The sequence below is a fragment of the Amyelois transitella genome, chromosome 20 (genome assembly GCF_032362555.1).
Source record: "Amyelois transitella isolate CPQ chromosome 20, ilAmyTran1.1, whole genome shotgun sequence".
NCBI lineage: Eukaryota > Metazoa > Arthropoda > Insecta > Lepidoptera > Pyralidae > Amyelois > Amyelois transitella.
Window position 1 is genome coordinate 3,568,138 of NC_083523.1, and position 21,167 is coordinate 3,589,304.

General features: G+C 35.7%; 1 protein-coding gene across 2 annotated transcripts; it reads left to right on the forward strand.

The window, feature by feature from the left end:
- The first annotated feature begins 261 nt into the window (after positions 1-261).
- On the forward strand, positions 262-13,702 carry LOC106131603 (uncharacterized). Of its 2 annotated transcripts, XM_013330753.2 has the most exons (6): positions 262-447; positions 6,669-6,729; positions 8,378-8,441; positions 8,734-10,844; positions 11,081-11,121; positions 11,768-13,702. In XM_013330753.2, exons 2-5 carry the CDS (start codon positions 6,716-6,718, stop codon positions 11,097-11,099), a joined length of 2,208 nt encoding a protein of 735 aa, XP_013186207.2. In that variant the 5' UTR covers positions 262-447; positions 6,669-6,715; the 3' UTR covers positions 11,100-11,121; positions 11,768-13,702. The 2 variants fall into 2 exon arrangements, with proteins under 2 accessions (XP_013186207.2, XP_060805924.1); XM_060949941.1 differs by lacking the exon at positions 11,081-11,121.
- Positions 13,703-21,167: the final 7,465 nt, after the last annotated feature.

Consider the following 21,167-nt stretch of genomic DNA (forward strand, 5'->3'; position numbering starts at 1 on the left):
AGTTTTCTGGCAGTTGGTCACTCAATCCATAACGCAAGGTAAGCTATAAAATGATCACAACGGCTTTTCATTGATTACTAGTTAAAATTTTTATTATTTATTATATATTATTTAGAATATACTTTTTCACAATAAAGAGTTGCCAGTTTAAGGATTACTGTAGATAAAATTTAATTAAAAATATAAAAGTTTTGCCTAAGTTCCAAGGTATCGATATTTTTGCACTCCGCGCCAATCCCTACTCATCCCGCTTCTCCCAACCCGTCCCGCGGCCGGCCAGCGTTTAGCCGACCGTCCGCAAGGCAACGCATCCGAACGAACGAAACGCAACCATACACGCACCATTGACACGCGCCCGTGTTTACAAAACTATTGTTCCTATTACATAAAAATATTTTTTTTTTGGTGAAGTGATTCGAATTTGGATTATTTTCTATTTTTCGCCTGGTGAGTACAATCTATTTAAACTATTAAATAACTATAAAAATAAAAAAATGTGATTCTGAATTTTAAAATTAGGAACGTACATACATCATTTAATTTTATCTTGATTTTTTATAGAGTTTTAGCAGTAGACATTTGTCTACTCCGAATTTATTTAAATTCGGCCAGTAAAATTGTACAAAATATCAACATAAATGTAAAGTGCGACCTCGGAGTAATATTCTACGCCTACGTAATAACGAAACGTAATTCGTATAAATACAGCAAGTGTGGCCAACGTTTACGGCATGACTAAAATAGTGTTTATGAGCAATAAAGAAATGATTCAGATGCCAAGTTTCATGTTAATAAATAGCAGTGATATTTTGCTAAAAATACTGTAAGTTTAATTACAAGAATATTTTTAGCAACGTGCAGATAGACTATATTTTTGGCTTCCTGAGAATCAAACTACATACCAAATTTTTTTTTTCCGCCTGACACTTTTCAAGGTGCTCTATATCTAGAGGCGAGGGACATTTTGGCGGGAAATAAAATGTCATAGTGTTCGTATGACATATTTCTGAAATGTTGTGTGTCAATTCAACTTTTGTCACTCTTTATGTACGAGTACGAATTAAACTTTATGATAGAATAGGGGCCGCCCGCGACTTCATCCGCATGGAAATCCTGTCAATCCCGCGGGAACTCCGGAAAAAAAGTAGTTTTTCTGTGCCTTCAGCTACCTACATACCAAATTTCATCGTAATCGGTTCAGTAGTTTTTGCGTGAGAGTAACAAACATCCATACTGACATACTCATAAACTTTCGCATTTATAATATTGGTAGGATGAGGATGAGTGTTATTATGATTTAGAGACTTTTGATGGTACATATTGCAAAAAGTTCGGAAGGAAGCCCAAGTAAATCTCATCAAAGCCAATAACTAACCTATTACTGAATCTACAATCATGACAAACTTTATGACTTTGACTCAGATTTAAGAAATTTAAAAAGACTGAAAGGTTACTTTTATATGACACTATCAGAATCTCAATTTCATCATTAGGCCTATCTATAAATATATTAAAATTCGCGAGTGGCCAACAACGTTTACGGCGTGACTAAAATAGTGAAAAAATATATAACATTTGTACTGGTTTTAATCTGGTATTGAAATCCTTCCCAAAAATCCCTTCACAATGTGAATATATATTTTTTACAAAAACAAAAAAAATCCAAAACGGGACAAACCTCGTAGAAGCTAGTAGTAGGTAGTATCAATACACAACAAGTTTACTACAGGGCCACGTGCATATAAGTGAGTCAAGTCCACAAACTAAGTAGAGATGTCAACTCTTCGACTAAGATGACGACGCGGGGAATAGACAATAGACATGGCACTACGCACAGAGGGCACATTTTTTAAAGCTACATTGAGAAGAGATAGAGATGAAGGAACGTCCACGTCTTTATTCTTTACGGGGTAGACAGAATCAATAGTTACAACATTCAGAGATGCTTAGCTAGAAAGTGTATCCAAGCGATCTACAATATGTTTTTTATGACTTTATAAAATAAAGAATTATACTACATATTATATATCCTGTGGTTTCTCCTTGTTCCGACGTTAGTTTGTAATTTGAGAATAGCACCGGTGAACGCACAGTACGCCTTCCCTAGAATTGTATTGTTGACATAGGAAGCTGAAATGGGCCGGAATAACGGTTTTAGCAACCCAAAACGTTTATTTTCTTCTAAACGTACAACTAAAAATTACAGCAATTAAAAGTATGATTTTGTGTAATTTATAAAAACTTTGTCATTAAAAACGTAAAATTTTATCTATAAATAAAAATCTTGCAATATGTAAGTACCTTTTTTAAAATCATGCGATATTTCATGATTGACTTAGATATCATTATTAGTAGGTACCTACTACTTATTGCTTACTGTGTTGACATGTGGATGGAATTCATTATAATAGTAACCAACAGTTGGCCCCTTCAGGCATGCAATATTTTAATAATTGTCAATACTAACGTAAGTATAACACATCTCATGAAAACAATACAGCCAATCATAACATCTCAACAATCCAATGTACTAATTAACTGTGCGCTACTAGACTGTCAATAAAATATATCAAAAATATATATAATCGATATTGTGGATTATTTGCCAATATTTTTCAAGCACAGACATCTCAAATGAATCTCAATTTCATTGTTTAGCCATACAGTTGAGCATTTGAACATGACTTTGTCTACGCCGAAAGAGATATAGACGTGATTATATGCATACAGTAACGTTTTATTATATGTATGAATAATTCCGATTTCTATTTCCCTGCAAACACAAAAACAGGTTTATTACAAATTTTCATGCATACATGGAATCATGTTTTTTTGGAGGGGTAGTCAGAGGCTATATCTTTCAACTTGTCACGAAACTGCATTCTTCATGCAATCTTGATATCTGCCAGTATTTTTAAATATTTTTCGACGTTTGTGATTCGTGTGGTTTCCAGCACTGTAGAACAGAGCGTCTTCATATCTTTGCCATGGATGTGGTAATAGGCGACTAAAATATAGGTTTTTAAATTAAGGATTCGTCTTGTAGGCAAGCAGCCTGTCACTATTTGAATCTCTATTCCATCATATAGCGATATAGCCGAACTTGGCCATTCAGTTTTTTCGAAACTGTTGGCTCGATCCACCCAGCAAGGAATATAAAACAAATCAAATCATATGTTTATGATAACGAAGCTTATTTCAGACAATTGAAAAGTCAGTTTAGTGTTTATATTGACCATATTGTAGTATTGTTGTTTTGCAATATTCGCTGATTCACCAACGCGTACGATACTGAGTGTCCTTCTATTTTTGCCAAACCAAGATTTATCCGAGATATCTTTAGCCCATCCCAAACTCACCCACGTAAGATGGGTGACTCAACTAAAAGACCCAACAATAAGCATCAATCGTGAAATAAGTTACAGTTACTGAAATTTATACATAATCAACCGTACAGAAATTCCACATTCGTGTAGAATTTTTTTTTAATTAGTGTCGTGATCATGAGAATATCTCACGTTATCGTGTTATTAGTTACAAAGTCTGTTCAGTTGGAAGACCAAGATTTGCTTGATGGCAGTATGTATAGGTAGTTACTACATAGATACTGCTGACATTAAAAGCTGACAGTAAAAGATGATTATAATTCATTTTATATTTTTATTAAAACAAGTTTCCGGAGAAAGCTGGTAGATTCGAAATCGAATTAATAATAATAAAATAATATCCAAAAAAAAAATTTAATTTTATTTGCGGTACTGGTAAATTAATTACTTTAAGGTTAACCCTTAAAATAGTACATACATATAGGTCACGTCTTTATCCCTCGCGGAGTAGACAAAGCCAACAGTTTCGAAAAAACTGAAAGGCCACGCTCAGCTGTTTGGCTTCATGGTGGCATTGAGATTCAAATAGTGACAGGTGGCTAGCCCATCGTCTACAAAGAGAATCGCAAGTTTATTAGTCTGTCCCATAATCTCCTTTCACGATATGGAGTGACTTTATTCTAAATTGTTGGAAACCACACGGCACCTATAATAGTAGTCTGTTAGTAAGTAATTATTTATATTTTACACTGACCCGAATTACTTCCCAGTAATCCATAAAATTGAGCGTGTTTACAGTCCATCGTAAGGCAGCTTGGTCGGAAATGCACAGATGCTTGCCTGATGAGTAACCGCGGATTCGAAGGCCGACCTCTTGGCAAAGGTGTGGTCTGTCAGTGCCAGATCAAATTGATTTACACCTGGAGAACGCAAAAGACATGTTGTTCTGTTAAAAAAATAGGTAACTTTATACTTTGCCAGTGACATCGATTGCCAATGAGGTATTTTACTTTTACGTGGGAATTTCGAGAAATCTTTAACTAGTCGCAAAATACTTCTTTTGCTCTCCAAAAAACATTTAAAGTCATGAAAGGCGTGGTGGTCATTATTTTTTAACCAAATTTAATCTAAAGTTGACAAATTATTTACTTACTAAGTTCGGGAGCAACAGAGGATATTTTTAATGAAATTAATATTAACTACATATGAACTAACTTCAAAAGAGAACGATCATTAAAATGAAACATCAAAATATTTCCGCAGATAGTTAAGTGTAATTAAAACAACTACACACTATTTACTTAAGACATTTCATGATTTTAACTTAAAACACAAGTAGGTTATTACGTGGTAGTTGACACTACCTTACCAGACAGAGCCAATAAAAATTCAAATACTTTATAATATCTTTTTTGTGGCCAAAAATTAAATACCCAATTGTTAATGTGGGCTTTTTTCAATCCGTCCAAATTATAATTTAAATAACATGTAAATAATATAGTAAATATTTTTAAATTGTGAGTGAATAATATCAATTTGCGTCCTTCTAACTCTAACCTTACTTAACTCACAACTTTGACTCAACCTCAGTATGTAATCAGCCATTAAATAAAGATCCTGTTTTCTTAAATCTCTGACTTAAACACATACCTTTGGCTAAACCTGTGGTCTGTAATCAGCGGGTTAATAAAGTGAAAATGGGCTGTCAACAGCACACATTCCCTGGCTCACCTGCGTGCCCTGATTCCGCGCCCTCGGCTAACAATAGATTCCTTAGCAGAGCCGATGTAACTTGCTACTGGTCATGTTTTATTATGAAAATTTAGGTATATTTGAGTTGTTATAATCATATGAAAAAAAATTGCCCCGGTCAACGATTTAATATTTTATACTCTTTATTATTTTTATTGTGTGAGATTTGTGTATTTTTGTGTATAATTTCCTTGCCCGGAAATTGAACTCAGGACATTGTGACTCAGAGCTTATTGTTATATTAACATATCGTTATCACGACGAGGGCAAACATTGTGAAGAAACCTGCGCATTCAGGCAACTGGATGTGTAACCATGATCGATCTACGGGTTACGGGGTTACGGGGATACGGGTTCGGTTGCGGAAGTCAGACGCAAGACGAAGGGGTCGCTTCGTGTAAAAACCTGACCCACCCAATACAGGGTCTACAGTTATAGGCATACCCTTCTCTCCAGAGTGGTATGGATGCAATCGAGATTAAAGCCAGGAGGATGTAGTTAATTATTGCAAAAAAAAAAAATTCGTGCAAGTCATGAACGCAGTGAGCTAGCTGTGGAAATCGGCGCAGTTCACTATATTTAGTACTGGCCACTCGCCACACTCTATAATTAACCGAAGAGTGCCAAAATTCTATATTAAACTAGCTTTCGTACCCAACTCCACTCGCATTGATGGTAATAACCTGTTTTATTCTGTTTCCGTAAGAATTTTTGCACTCGCCTTACGGAAGAGATTTTAATACTACTTATTTGTTATCCTAGATAAAAAGAAATATTCCGAAGACTTGAGAATTTCCTTCTCCTATTTTTAATCAGTTAATGATTTTTTAAAATTTACTATGTAAATATACAATAGAAATATTCTTCTATAATTTCCCGAAGAACTTTATATGGAAAAATTGCTAAATTAAATGTTTCTGTTAAAAAAAGAATACATGTGAATATCTAAATTACTACTAAACAGATTTTGATGTCCCACGAACTTCAAAATTCTATTGACTCATCCTTCATTGATTTTAAATTTTATCAAAATCAGACTAAAGGTTCAAACTCGAAAGTTATCGCATTACAAACTTACATACAAGTTATTTTCTCCCCAAGTTGATTGGTAGACCTCATTCGTTTTGCTCGGTCAATTAATTTCCAATGGCAATGGGTAACCAATACATTCTCTAGAAAAACTGGCTTGAATTTTATTAGATACTCGTACCATGAAGGAAATTGAAATTTGTATTTTAGATAGAATTTGTTTTTTATAATCGGGAAGAATGAGCTGGCGATAATATAATGGTAAATGAGTGCTCACAATTTTACTACAGAACTTTTGAAACTGTTTTCTCTGTCTTACTCCTTAACCATTAAGGGTTAAAGACGTAAAATACAATTTATAAATTACACCTCTTTCCCTCAGGGGTGTGCAGAGACTACGATATGATGTATTAATGTACCTACCAACTATATATTGTATTTCTATTGTTATTCTCAACTTTTTAACATATTCACCCAAGTTCACGACCTAAATTTACACCGACCTTGTGTCCCGTAAATCATGAAACGAGCATGTGTTTACAGAACGTGATCTCATTCCAGGGGCGAGACTGATTGCTGCATGCTGACTCAACTGTTACTGACGCGTCATGGCTGAGAATGGGTGAGATTTAATTTTTTTTCCTAAAACTAGCGACCCGCCCCGGCTTCGCACGGGTGCAAACTTATAAATGTTATTATACATAAAAACCTTCCTCTTGAATCACTCTACCTGCTACAAAAAACCGTATCAAAATCCGTTGCGTAATTTTAAAGATTTAAGCATACAGACAAACAGACTAAAATAGCGACTTTGTTTTATACTATGTAGTGAAAATTTGGAACAGGTTGAACTGTATATGCCTTATGTGCGTTATTATTTACGATGCGAAATTCCATGCTGGTCAGTTAGCGCAGAATAAACATTGTGTGCTACGTGCTTCTCTTCCGTGCCGTGTGGTTCCCGGTACCGATACAAAAAAGAATAGGACCACTCCATCTCTTTTCCATGGATGTCGTAAAAGGCGACTAAGGGATAGGCTTACAAACTTGGGGTTCTATTAATTAGATAGGATTTTTGGGAGATGGGATAGCAACCTGTCACTATTTGAATCTCAATTCTATCATTAAGCCAGATAGATGAACGTGGCCCATCAGCTTTCAGTCTTTTCAAGACTGTTGGCTCTGTCTACCCCACAAGGGATATAGGCGTCACTATATGTATGCTTCTTTTCCCATGCAGATTGTAAAAGTCAATCAAAGAAAAGGTTAATAAACTTGGGATTCTTCTCAAAAGCGATGGGCTAGCAACCCGTCACTATTTCAATCTCAATTATATCATTGGGCCATACAGAAGAACGTGGCCTTCGGTCTTTCGAGACTGTTGGCTCTATCTAACCCGTAAGGGATTGAGACGTGATTATATGTTTTAAATATATATATCAATATTGTATCATATCGTTCTCATCTTGTTGTCAGTCCCAGTTTAGTTTCGGTTTAGAAATAAGTTGAACTGAAATCCTTATGTTCTTTAACAATTACGCTGTCTCACTCTCACATAATCGTAATATCTGCTGGCGTCAGTCCCGGTTGCATTGTCATCTGTTTGGCTAGAACCCGGGGCCCGCCTGTGACTTATTCTGGAGTAAATAAGGTCCAGATTTTACGTGAAGCGACTCCCGTTTGACATCGTAACCTTTCAGGGTAAAATTTTCCATTTAAATTCTCTCACATGTTGGTGTACTTATTACTACTACTCTTTTATGCATTCGTAACCGTAGGCTTCAATACACATGGATCATTAACATGGGAAAAATCTTTGTTACTTGGTCCAACTCTACACGTAAATTAAGAGAAAGTTTGACATTCACACAGAATGATTAACCAATTACATGCATACACACATATAGTCACGTATATATCCCTTGCGGAGTAGACAGAGCCAACAGTCTTGAAAAGACTGAATGGTCACGTTCAGCTATTTGGCTTAATGATAGAATTCAGATTCAAATAGTGACAGGTCGCTAACCTAACGCCTAAAAAAGAATCCCAAGTTTGTAAGCCTATCCCTTAGTCGCCTTTTACGACATCCATGGGAAAGAGATAGAGTGGTCCTATTCTTTTTTGTATTGGTGCCGAGAACCACACGGCACATGATAACATTATTCTTACCTCAATATCGTCTTCAAAGTGTCGCAGACTAGGTCATCCCGCCCTCCGCGCCTCGTGTGTTTGCTCGTGTAAAAATAACGCGTATATTGGCTCCATTCCAGGTACGGGCCGGCGATGGCCGGGCACATGGGCAGAATACCCAACTTCGGGAAAACTCAAGTCAATGTAAGTTGCTTCACAATCTATCTTCTTGTCCATCTTATTTCTGCGGATGAAAAGTTTTATTGGCCAAGTTTGTCACCATTGGGTAACGTTTTTAGAAAATCGATCACAGAACACACAAATCATAGTTTTACCAATACAAGTACTCTTTTAGCTCAGCTGTTTAAGCATTGAAGCCCTGTTCCTGGGTTTATAGTTATTTGTTGATGGTAACGCAGTTGTGCAGTAAAGCTATAATCATTTAACGTATAATACCATAACACATATTGTTATCATGTTATTTAATCCGTTTCAGCCTATGGGGACTGCAGAACCACCAGCATGCATCCAAAACGCAATGATGACAAAGGATAAAAAGCCCTTTACGTACACACCTGGCGGTCTCGACTTGTCTCAAATAAAGACACCAAGCATGGCGAGAAGAATGGCACGACAGCGGTCATTGGAAGAACAGGAGCAGGCTTATGCCCAGCAAAATACTGGCCCTAGGTACAACCCCCAAGGGGGCCCTGCTCCCCCACCGCCACCACCTCACATGCCAGCCCCTCCTCCACCACCACCTCCGATAGTCATCCAGGTTCCTGATTCAAAGTCCCCTAAACCTGTAGCTCCTGGTGAAAGACCTGAAATTGTCATTCCAGAAAACCCGATTGGAATGTTAAGGAAAACTAACAGCCCGTATCACTGGGAAGCTGAAAAGGCAGAATTGCAACGAATGGGAAATGTCCCTAAGTTTACAGAAAAGGTGCCGAGCCCACTGACTGTGAAGATGCCGCCTACTTCATTTACTCAGCAACAGCCTCAAACTTATTCTCCCCATATGCAACATAATCAACGACAGAATTATCCATATGGTAATCAGAATAATCAAATTCCTGAAAGTCCAATTCACAGACCTGCAGCGCAGTATGGAAACCAAATGTCATCGCCTCCTTTGAATGGAGCGACGCCTACTAGGGAAATTTTACAGAGGCAGGATTCTCAATTTAATAAGAGTCCTCAACCGTTTAGCGGGCAGTCTCCAGTCAGCAATGGGTCAACTTATTCGCCAACACCGAATAATAATTGGAGGCAACCTGAAAGAAGAGATTCTCCAGCAAATAACACCAGTTATAGTCCACAGTCACCCCATGTGAACCGAAGTCCATTCTCACCTAATGTGCAACAGCATTCGCCTAATCAGTATCAGCCCCCATCTAATAATAATGGACCAGTTTTCCACACTCTTCCTAGAGCTGGTCAAAGGAACCAAGATAATTATTCTAATAATTTACAGGGCAATAATACTATCTATAATAATACTCGAGAAGATAGCCCTAAAATTGATGCTTCGAATTCTACACCGTGGAGGACAAACACACTTAACAGAAACTCTCGTGAACCCGAAAACTTGCAAGCAATCTATCACAACAGCAAGAACATAAATCAACAGCCTACATATTCGCCTCCCTGGAAAGCAAATGAGGCAAATAATAACACCAATAACATTCCTTCTTGGAAGCAAGACAATCGATCTCCAGTTGAAACTCAACAGTATAGTCCACCGTGGGTGCAAGATACAAACAACAACAAGGTTCAAGACAGTTACATCCCACCTTGGAAGTCACAGGAAAATGACAACAGAACCACCACAGCTTTCCAGCCTAAACCAAACCAAACAGAACCGCGATACCAGTCAAGCATGTCAATTCCTGTAACTCCGAAAAAACAGAACCAACAATCGGAATATAACAACACTCAGCCTCAAAAGGAAGTTGTCTATGTGAACCAAGAACCTGTATATTACTGTCCGGAAAGTCCCAAATCGATACCGCCGTGGGTGAAAACACAAAAGGAAAAAACGAAGACGCCACCACCCGAATGGGTTCAAAGACCACTAGAACGGAGAAGTGCACCAAGGGAATTAGTTACCCCTCCCAGGGATACAAACCAAGAGCCGGAATGGGTAAAGAAAAGCAACGAAATGCAAAGAGGGATGCGGGAGGTGATCAGTCCGCCTAAGTACCAACAACCAGTTCAACCGTCTTGGTCCACGCGGCCCTCAGAGAATCGTAAGAGTCTTCCGAGAGATAACGCTCCAAATCAACAATCTCGAGTAGTTCCTATTCAAATGGAGGTGTCAAGTGCAGAGACAAGAGATCATGGTAGGCAAGGAAACCAACAACCACATTTAAGGATCGTGATCGGTATGCAACCAAATAATGAACAGAACAATCAAGGGTCGTACTCTCAACCAACTCAGCGTATCATGAGGGTGTTGTCCCCTCAATTGGTGAGGCTGGATGATGGTCCAACTCAGCCGGAATTACCCTCGTTGAACAGAAGCTTCCAGAACCAGGAAAGTCAGCCGAGGACAAGGATTATTCCTATCCAGATTGAAGGGGGCAATGGCGGAGCTAACAAAAGGTAAATGTCATAATATTTTTTTACCAATATTATTGTACCTTTTCGGGTACATCCGGATTCTGTGGCACAAGTGCACCAAAGTCACACAAGTGTAGCAAAGTCAAATTATTGTTGTCATTATTTCTGGTTATCTTTTAGTTCATAAAAATATATGTATAAGTACATTTAACTACATTTGTAAGGACTATAATATTATAAATATTGGCAAATTTTAAAGGCAGTCGTGATCGTTTCAGCTTCGGTGGGCGGTACTAGGAGCGGTCTATGCGAGTCAAAAGTAAACAATATTTTTACTGCATTGCTTCAGCAAATTAGCAATCGCTTCTCAAACTGTACACTAATCAAATCATCTCTCACTGTTTGACATTGAACCTTTATTGGCATTACTAATTAACATTTTCTGCGGCTGAAAAAATAATAATAAAACGATTTTTCTTTAACAATATACTTACGTAAATTTAAAAGCTACTATACATTGCAAAAGTAAAGTACTAAATTATATTCAAATAATAATCTGGTCAAAAATCATAAATACTTACCTACCATTAAAAAAGTCAGTTCATGCATGAAAATGTTTGAAAAATTACGTTTGATACTTTTTATTTAGAGTTAAATTAAAGTTATTAAGAAATAATAGCTTATAATTCATCTTAGATCTCATTTATTATTTTCTTTTATTTTTCGAGGGGTCAGTACTGTTTAAGTTTTCTGTTTTTGTAATTTTATTATCATTTGGTAAAAAAAGTGTTTTTCTAATAGAATAAAATAAAATTATATAAATTATATTATACTAATTGCTCATCAAACAGGTGTAAAACAAGATAGTTTTAAATAATATTGTACTAATTACTCATATAAAATTAATTTTAATATTTTATACAGCGTATTTAAAAAAACTCATATAGTTAAATTTGAAATTCCAGAGTGTTCTACCACAAATTTACCCAAGAGGGACCACCACGGCAGTCGAAGGCTTTCAAGGTGTTGCAAATCATCACAGGAACACAGGATTTGGATGATATTCAGGCTATAGAGAACAATCATGGCTATACAGATTTATAGTATAACATCATTTTATTAATTTCTAAGATAATTTTAATTGTATTTTATGTATTAACAAAATTTATTTTGCTACAATGCTTACAAAGATGCCAATAAGTGCGTGATATGAGTTGTGTTATTTTAAAATCAAATAAAATGAATATATGTAATAATAAAAAAGCAGGATGTTATTTTTTTTACTTAGAAAAGCCTAAAAGCTTTTTCATTTTAAAGTAATTTCCTTGATCGTTACATATACCTGCAATTTTTAAACATAAAGTATATTTTTTAACATTGTTATATTTGTTCATCGATAGATAAATCTATCGCGTAATTGGAGTCACAACTTCAAATAGGCCGTTGTATTCTTGCGAAAAATTCACGGGTTTTTAATTTTCAGTTTCTACTTAGTATTAAAATAAACCAAACGTTGCTGGTTTATACAGTAATTTATGATAGTTTCTCGAACGTGCCCTAATATGTACAAATATTATTAATATAAATCTAAATATCGAATTATAACAATAACCAGAATGGTGCTACTAATAACACGGAATCGGACTCTATGTATATTTAAAAAATATATGATTACGTTGTTATTAAAAAAAATATGTAAATACCTATGTGTATCTAAATAAATTAAACAACAAAAAAAAATGCTTTTATTGCGATTAGTAATTTTACTAATGCTCTCAAACACAGCTAGCTTACCAAAGATTATTTTTTAACTTAAGTATTATGAAATTATTTAAGGAATGAATTTAAATTAAGAAATTTAATATATACGTTTATCTCTAAAAATTTAAACCTACTTAGGAATACAAAAGGATTCATAATTCTCAGGAATAAAAAAAATAACCATAGGATAAAAATTTATCATAGTAATAATGTAGGTAGAACAATTATTAATGTAAAATGTTATTAAATTATTGACGTTACCAAACTAGAATAAGGAATATGTTAATTATAAAGATATCCCCGTCCTATTAACAAATTACTAAAGCTTCACTTAATTATATACGTATTTTTATATTTATTTTATATTGCTTGTTTTGGTAAATTTAAAAGGTTAAAAGTATTTTGTCAATTAATTGTTGATATATAAAACGAGTAGTTTCTTAGATAATGCAACTTCTTCCTTTAATGCAAAATGCTGGCCAATTTTAATGTATGATGTAAATTATTTTTTCTGCAGTGCTTAAATATATAAGGTACCTACTGAATATTTATCATATTAAATACTAGTCCAACTTATAAAAAATTCATGGTTTGATCATAATCACTCGACTAACAATTAATTTCCCAATAATAATTCAACTATAATTTTAACAAACTTCCCAACTCCTCAAAAAGTTGATTTTACTTTGTTATTAACAAAATTAATGGTGTTTTCGTAATATCATATAAACAGTATTTTTTATGTTAGAATATATATAAGACTTCAACTAGAAAGTGTAAAATAATATCATTTAAAGCAAAACTAATATCATACTGTTAAAAAACCGTTTAAACATGAATAGACATTGAGCAGTTTTTAAAAAACATTTTTTGCTACTACTATGTATTACTAAACATTTTTATTTTAAAAATACGTTGAGATATCGACTTATTTAATACTGTTTTATGATAAAACGAAGATTTAAGCAGACAAGGGGTGTGGCAATCTAGTCAGTGTGATCTTTTATTTATAAGTATATAAGTATTTTCTATTTTATATAAGTACTTATACTGTAAGTTATAGTTTCTTATTATAGGTATTGTATAATTATTTTATTAATGATTGAAATATTAATTTTCTAATAAAGGAAGGAAAACTACATTGATATTTTATTGCATGCGTGGAATATAATTTTTGTGTATTATTTTGGTAAATCAAGGCTTCGTGTCACTTCGTGTACTGAAATAATGTCCTAGAACTCATAATGTAAATAAAAAAAATAATATTGAAATTAAGTGCCCAAGGACTGTCAAATACTACTTCTACTAACTTTATTCTTTACTAGTCATTCTAAATGTATGATAGATTAGAACAACAAAATAAGTGAAAAAAATACATATACTTATACAACTAGAAAGAAGAGGACCGAAATACTGATATCCCAATCGATTTAATCTATATATATAAAACTCTGTCGTTACTGACTGACTGACTGACAGACAACGCACAGTCGAAACTACTGGTCGTAGACAGCTGAAATTTGGAATGTAGGTTCCTTGGGATATGTAGGGGAGCACTAAGAAAGGATTTTTGGAAATTCAACCCCCAAGGGGGGGAAAAGGGGTAAAAACGTTTCTATGAAAAATCTTATTCCTTGGGTTTATAAACTTGAAACTTGGCATGAACACGTACATAGGCAAGTAAATATGTTTGACATTATAAGTTTTTTCAAACTACCCTCCAATCGTGATTTAGGGGGTGCGATTGGGTGACTGATTTATTAACGCACAGCCGAAACCGCTCGGTATAGGAGTCTGAGATTTTGAATAGAGGTTCCTTTAGTAACATAAGTGAGCACTAAGAAGGGATTTTTGAAATGTCAACCCCCAAGGGGGGGAAACGGGATAAACTGAGCCGGGGCTGCGGGAAAGTTCTAACGAGATACCGTGGCCCCGGAACGCAAAGGGCAACTGAAGGAACGAGGTGGGTTTTAGTCAGTAAAAGTCTGACACTCCCTTCCGTTCCACCCAGAGCGGGAGAGGTCATTTGATGATTTCCCATCCTTAAAAAAAACTTTGTATGACAACTTTCAGTCGTCTCTTTAACATACATAATAACATACATAATTATGTACATACATGCATAACATTAATAACATCACGCCTTTAAATCCCTATTTTGTGTTAACACTACCCATACAAACAGCTAAAAGGAAACAAGTGAAGAGACGAAATTTGTCCGCATCCATTTTCATCTAAATTCTTAACGTTAATGAGATTTACTTTTTATTATCAGGTCAACCTAATAGCCTCACATGTACGTATAACTTCGTAAGAATTTTCTTTCAACTCCTAACCGTTGAGGAGTTGTACCTTCCATCATCAGCTCATTCACATGGGATGATGACTATCAGACGCAAATACTTAAACAGATCTATGAAATTGTCAAAAACGTAATTGCCTGTAAATTTGAGGTTTGCCCTTGATTTCCCTGGAATACCATCATCAGATCCTGACTAGGTAACAACGGGACCAACTTGAAAGTATACTCTACCGAACAAAAAAATAATCACGTAAATCGGTCCATAAATCTCGGCGTAATCGGTATGCATAAATAAAACACCCGAATTTTATTTTCTATTAACTATCACGAGTTGTCTCGATGCTCGATAGATGGCGTTGGCATCGAGATAGATCGCGCTATGGTTTCGTTACCGGAGTAACGAAACCATAGCGCGTAACTACTCAATCGATTTCAAACATTCACCATTAGAAAGCTACATCATCCCTGAGTAACACAGGCTATATTTAATTCCAGTTGTAACAAGATTTCAGCCTGTGGAAGAAAAAGCCCTGTCGAGATCATTAAAAAACGCTATATATAACCGAATTACACGTGGGCGAAGCCGCGGGCGGAAAGCTAGTATATCGATAATCGATCTAGTATATATGAAAACATCTTCCTTAAATTGGCAGATATTATATCATAGTCCTGAAAAGGACCATAGGGAATAAGTTTTGCATCCGAACAATTTGTAAAGTAAACCAAGGGGATAAATCCCTACATTATACTTCCACCTGGCGCACCTTCTCGGTTACATCCTCCCTTCTCTGAGAAGGACACCGGTACGAGTCTTTGAACCATGATCCTGGATTGGGAAGATTACAATCCATTATACTTATATTATATCTTCACTATAGTCATAACTGCAGGTCATTTATAAAGAAAAGGATAGGATACTTTTTATTATGGGAAGGATTTTTGTAATCGTAAGATTTGTGAAGAGCAAATGTTTTAACAAGTACATAGTTTTATTAACTAGTAGATTCGACTAATATTAACCATTTTATTTGTCAGACATTAAAACAAAACGAGTCCACAGCGCTTCTAGGTGTCCTGTGTTCGTCCATCACTGTCTGCAAATGAAAGGCCAAATGACCGATTTGTAATTCCCTAATCACGACCCCTATAAATTCGACCCGTATGACAATGTGCCGTTTTGATAAAGTCCCGTGTGTGCGGTAGAATTAGGGCTGCCATTCGGCCGGTGCCATAGAATTGGTCCTAGCTTTGGCTCTGATCAGAGTTGTGTGTCCAATTTCTCGTCAATGTGTTCTAGAAAATCGCCATATAAAACTAAATAGCTTTCATGGAAATTTCGATTAGTGGGAAGATCAAAACAAATAAACCTTTGCCGCTGCTGGTGCTAGTGCTATAAAACTCATAGCTAACTTCCAGAAATCATAAACAAAATCAATAGGCCTTTCGTTAGTTATATTGTTTCTCCAATTGCTATCGTTGGTGACTATCAAGAGCCACCATATTTTTTTGCATATACAAATAACTGCAATTTGTTTGAAAATGATACAAATAGGGGAAAGTTTCCAAGAAACTTGTAAAAGGATGCACGGCAGTGTTAATAAATTGAAAGATATTGTTTTAATTGCAAAAAAGAATTGGAGTTTTCGCATCGGTAATTTCGGTGATGCCAGCCCTGGACAAAATGCTTAATTCGTATTTTTTTGTTGCGACAGGAATTATTTTGGAAATGTAATTTTTGAGAGTAAATGTGTTTTAACAGTGAAAAGATATGAAAAATTTAGTACAAACATTGTGTGACAAAAGAAAATTGGAATATTTGATAAAATCGTTATACTTTAGAAACCTGTATTGCTTTCAAACAAAGTACTACAACAATTTTCAGATTTAGTAATAAATCCTGCTTAGTCAGAACTGTACTTACATGCACAATTAGTATTAGAACATATAGCATAGTGGGGAAGCGAAAATGTAGTAAAATCTTCACATTTAGAGGTTTCTGGATAAACCATGATCCGAAGTCGGTTCTTTCTGTAGATACAAAATTTTCTTATCCATTTCTGAATAGAGGTCACAGTAGGACTACGGGCTCCTCTTCAGAGCGGTGGCGACGCAACATCTTCACAAACGCCAGGAGAAAAATGATGTAAGATATAAAAAGAGTGATTGAAATCTGAATAATATTGTCTGATTTCTATGGAAAGCGTAATTATCTAATACTAGTGGCCTGCCCCGGCTTCACACGGATAGCATTTAAAGATATAAACCTTCTTCAGAAAACCCTCTATCGTTGTGAAATCCGTTCACAACTTTCCGAGATTAGCGCAAACATAAAGACGGAGAAAATAGAAACAATTATAATATGTACTAAAATTATTAAAGATTCTGCCTACACTAAAATCTTGCCTGAAGTAATTTGACAAGAAAGGCGAGAACCTTTCCCAATACAGAATGAAAGTTTAATTGTAAACGCCTACATGGCTGGTTTAATTATAAACGACAAGCTTTACTACGGCATCCATCGATCATAAAACCCTTTACTGGCCAGTTTATTCCAGCCATCAGTCCCCAATTCCAATCAAGAGTATCGATGTTCAATAATGAACAATTTCATGATCGGCCGCCTCAGTTCATGATCATTACCTGTTCAATAAACCTAGTTACTTGTTATAGTGTTACCAACAATAGTCTTTGTGACTAGTTTGACTGCTTACCCTGATCAAATTCTTACTGATTATCTTCTGGCGAGGGAAAACCTGCATCAGGAAATTTCCTGTAGCTGAACACCCGAGGACGAAATATTTTGTTCTTGAATTTTTCATGTGTTATGACCGCCGGGAGTACAGTTTCAATCTTGACCCGCTTTCAGACTGTCATTATAAAACATAAGTTTTTCTGATTGACTTCATTGATTGTGTGAACCCAGGGCGACTGTGGCATGCTGGTTGTCTTTCACAATGTCTCTGATTCGATTCTCAGTCGGGTGTCAAAAAAATTAAAGTGTTTAAAGAGTGCTCTTTAATCCTTTCTCATACTCCATGTATTAACTAGACTGCGATCCAGTAAATAGTGCTGAGGTGTAGGTGTAATGATGTACTCCATTAGGCACTATTGACCGTGCCGCCGCTGTAAACATTGATTGGTGTAATTAGAGAGCGCAGGCAGACTCTGTAGCAATGTAATGAGCTTAGTGAGTCACAAGGTCCCGGGTTCTAACCGCTGTCAGGGATATATATATGTGAAAGAGGTTAAGGAAATTGATTGACAGATCAGACAAAAGTAAAAATCATAATAAAGAGTGGATCACACCGATATAACTCATAAAGTCTTAGTTTTTATAATTGGGCTAACTGATTGGTGCTTCGACTGAAATCTACGATGTTTTCGTTGTTTTTTTTTAATTATTGCAACTATTTTAGTTATTTTCTGAATGTTAAAGACCGGTATAATGAGCTACTCAAAGCACGGAAACGGCTAATAGATTGACAGAGCAAATCAACAATAATATCGATCATCTTCATCAAACATCACCGTGTGGTTCCCGGCACTATTACAAAAAAGAATAGGACCACTCCATCTCTTTCCCATGGATGTCGTAAAAGGCGACTAAGGGATAGGCTTATAAACTTAGGATTCCTCTTTTAGGCGATGGGCTAGCAACCTGTCACTATTTGAATCTCGGTTCTATCATTAAGCCAAATAGTTGAACGTGGCCATTCAGTCTTTTCAAGACTGTTGGCTCTGTCTACACCGCAAGGGATATAGACGTGACCATATGTATGTATGTATGTATGTATCTTCATCAAACAACTTGGTACGCGATGCCATTTGACTGCTAAACGGTTCACTGCAAATACGTGTATTGAATTGACAGGTAAACGAGACAGATCATGAAATTAATTTAACGTTTAAGAAACTTTGAAGCTTCTGAGCTGAGGCCTTAGGCAAATTACAAATACATTTCATTAGTTATCGATGATAGAGCTCAATATTTCAAAGGGAAATTCCTAATTAAAAAACAATGTATGAAATCAAATAAAAACGAATAAAAGATAAGCGCGTTCTTGTCATGTAATTCGGATACTGCATTAGTCCTCGATCTGAGATGAAACTCTCAAAAATCATGGCGGAGGTCGATCAGCTGAGCGCGAAGTCTACCAAAAATTTGTTCCGTCACCTTTCGCGCCAAAAAACCAAAAAAATGTGTAATGAAATTCAAGAGACATAGGTCAAGCAATGTTAAAGGTAGCGGCGATTGCTATTTGACCTTTGTGATCTTAAACAAGGTGTTTTCTGACCTCATCTCTCATCTTTTCGTGTCCCCAGTTGTACCCTCCGCTACTATGCTTCGAGACCTGGGGTCAGCTGTACTGAGACCAAACTTGAATGCTTTTTTCAGTTATTTATTAATTTTCTATTGATCCAGTTGAGTTTTGTTACGTCGGCATTTCTTTCATACACACATAAAACCTTTATGTAACCCTATATTGCAAACATTAATTTCAAAGAGCACTCCTAAGCACTCGTTATTACATTTTGATTGATTTTTTTTATGTCGGGCTTTTTGTCCGCATTGCTACCTTTTTTGAACTAATTATTTTATAATAACTGGATCGGTTTTACACGGCGTTAGTGAAACAATCTTGTTCCTTGAAATCACCAGTTACCATGTTACCAGTGTTTATTTAATTATGTAAGAACCAACTCTAAAACAGAGTATATTTTTACTTACTAAGTACCTATGTGCGATATGTCTTCTTTCGGCGAAATTTTTTGATATTTTTTAAGTTTTAATTTAGTGATTTCCACGACAGTGAAGCTTGAAACAAAAGCTTGTACAAGTATTGAACCAATCATAATATCATTAGAAGGCAGTAATTTCATAGCTATTAATTCCCTTTTCGATATTCCGGCACCAAATTGGAATCAACTTGGTACACAATCACACTGATCGGATTCCGAGACCCGCCTCAAATATATTTGTTTCAGTGTGAATTGCCTTATAATTGGCGGTCGGTAAATTGAAATTTTAAGCTGTACAGTTAATAGTATTGTATTGTAAAACATAATCTGGGTAGTGGAAGCGGTGACAGTAGACCTTTATGGAACTGGATTTTTGCACCAGACTAATTACTGCATTTTTTATGTATATTTGTATTAATTTATTTTCGCGCAGAATCTAGATTTTCTCACTTCCATGGGAACTTTGACTCCAAGGAACCTTTGCTCCAATAATTATTGTTCACGAAAGATTATAATGAGTTTAAGTAGGTGATGATTGACCAAAGGTATACATAGATACAGCCTAAAACTATAAAATAATGCATTTCACTTACAAATAAAATTGAATTTACATCTCAAAGTTTTATTTTACCTCTAAAAATCAACAGCCGACTCTTTAAGACAAATATACCAAAGATACAAAATGTTTTTGCAGTAAATCCAGCACCAAACGATATATAAGGTCATTGTCGCGCTCGGATTAAAATGGCCAATTCATTTCAGTGTCCATGCAGATAAATGTAAAAGAATAGTTGAGCTATTTCCCGTTGTTGATGAATGGGCGTGCGCATGAGTGGTTACCGTATTTACATGGGCGATGGCTGATGGAGTTCGTTTGTTTAGAAGAGTAATGTTATGTGCGGTGCAAATTGATGGTACTGACAGTGTTACTACAGTGTTATGGATAGTGCTTTGCTTTGATATTTGTCATACTAAATGGGTATTTAGCTGGTGTCAAAAATCAAAATCTATGTTTTATTCAGAAAACAGGCCTTCGCAGGCCGTTTTCATTAATTAATTAATTTAAGTTATACCTTATATATACGTATTTGTCAAAAAGCTACAAGCTATTTGTAGCTTGTTAGTAATTACCTAAGCACTTAACCCCCTTTGAGGCCAGCGTCCCCTTCAAGGGACAGATCGCAACGTGAACTTAAAAACGGACACAGAATCCCTTTAAAGAACAGAACGAAACGCTCCTCGAAACAGACACCCTCCCCAGATGGGTGCTGGTACTCCGCCCAAACCAATCAACCTCGGTAAAAGAAGACGCACCAACTGAAGAAACTTTTTCTGTGTTAGTTGCCTACCCGCCAGAAGGGTTTTATATTCTTTCCCCGTTATTTCATTTACTCTCTTTTTTTCCTTAAAAAAGCACTGCACCGTGTTTTTGAAGCTTTAGCTCTTCACGCGTTATCTACCGTGGATGGTTTTTGAAGGTGGCGCTTAATTCGTCGCTTTCTGTAGGTGGCGCTAAATTAGTAGCTTTCTGTAGGTGACGCTAAATTAGTCGCTTTCTGTAG

Excerpts from the sequence above, each read along its gene's own strand:
- LOC106131603 (XM_060949941.1), top strand. Across the intron at positions 8,442-8,733 it reads TCGGGAAAACTCAAGTCAAT|CCTATGGGGACTGCAGAACC; the intron begins GTAAGTTGCTTC and ends AATCCGTTTCAG. Across the intron at positions 10,845-11,767 it reads AATGGCGGAGCTAACAAAAG|AGTGTTCTACCACAAATTTA; the intron begins GTAAATGTCATA and ends TTGAAATTCCAG.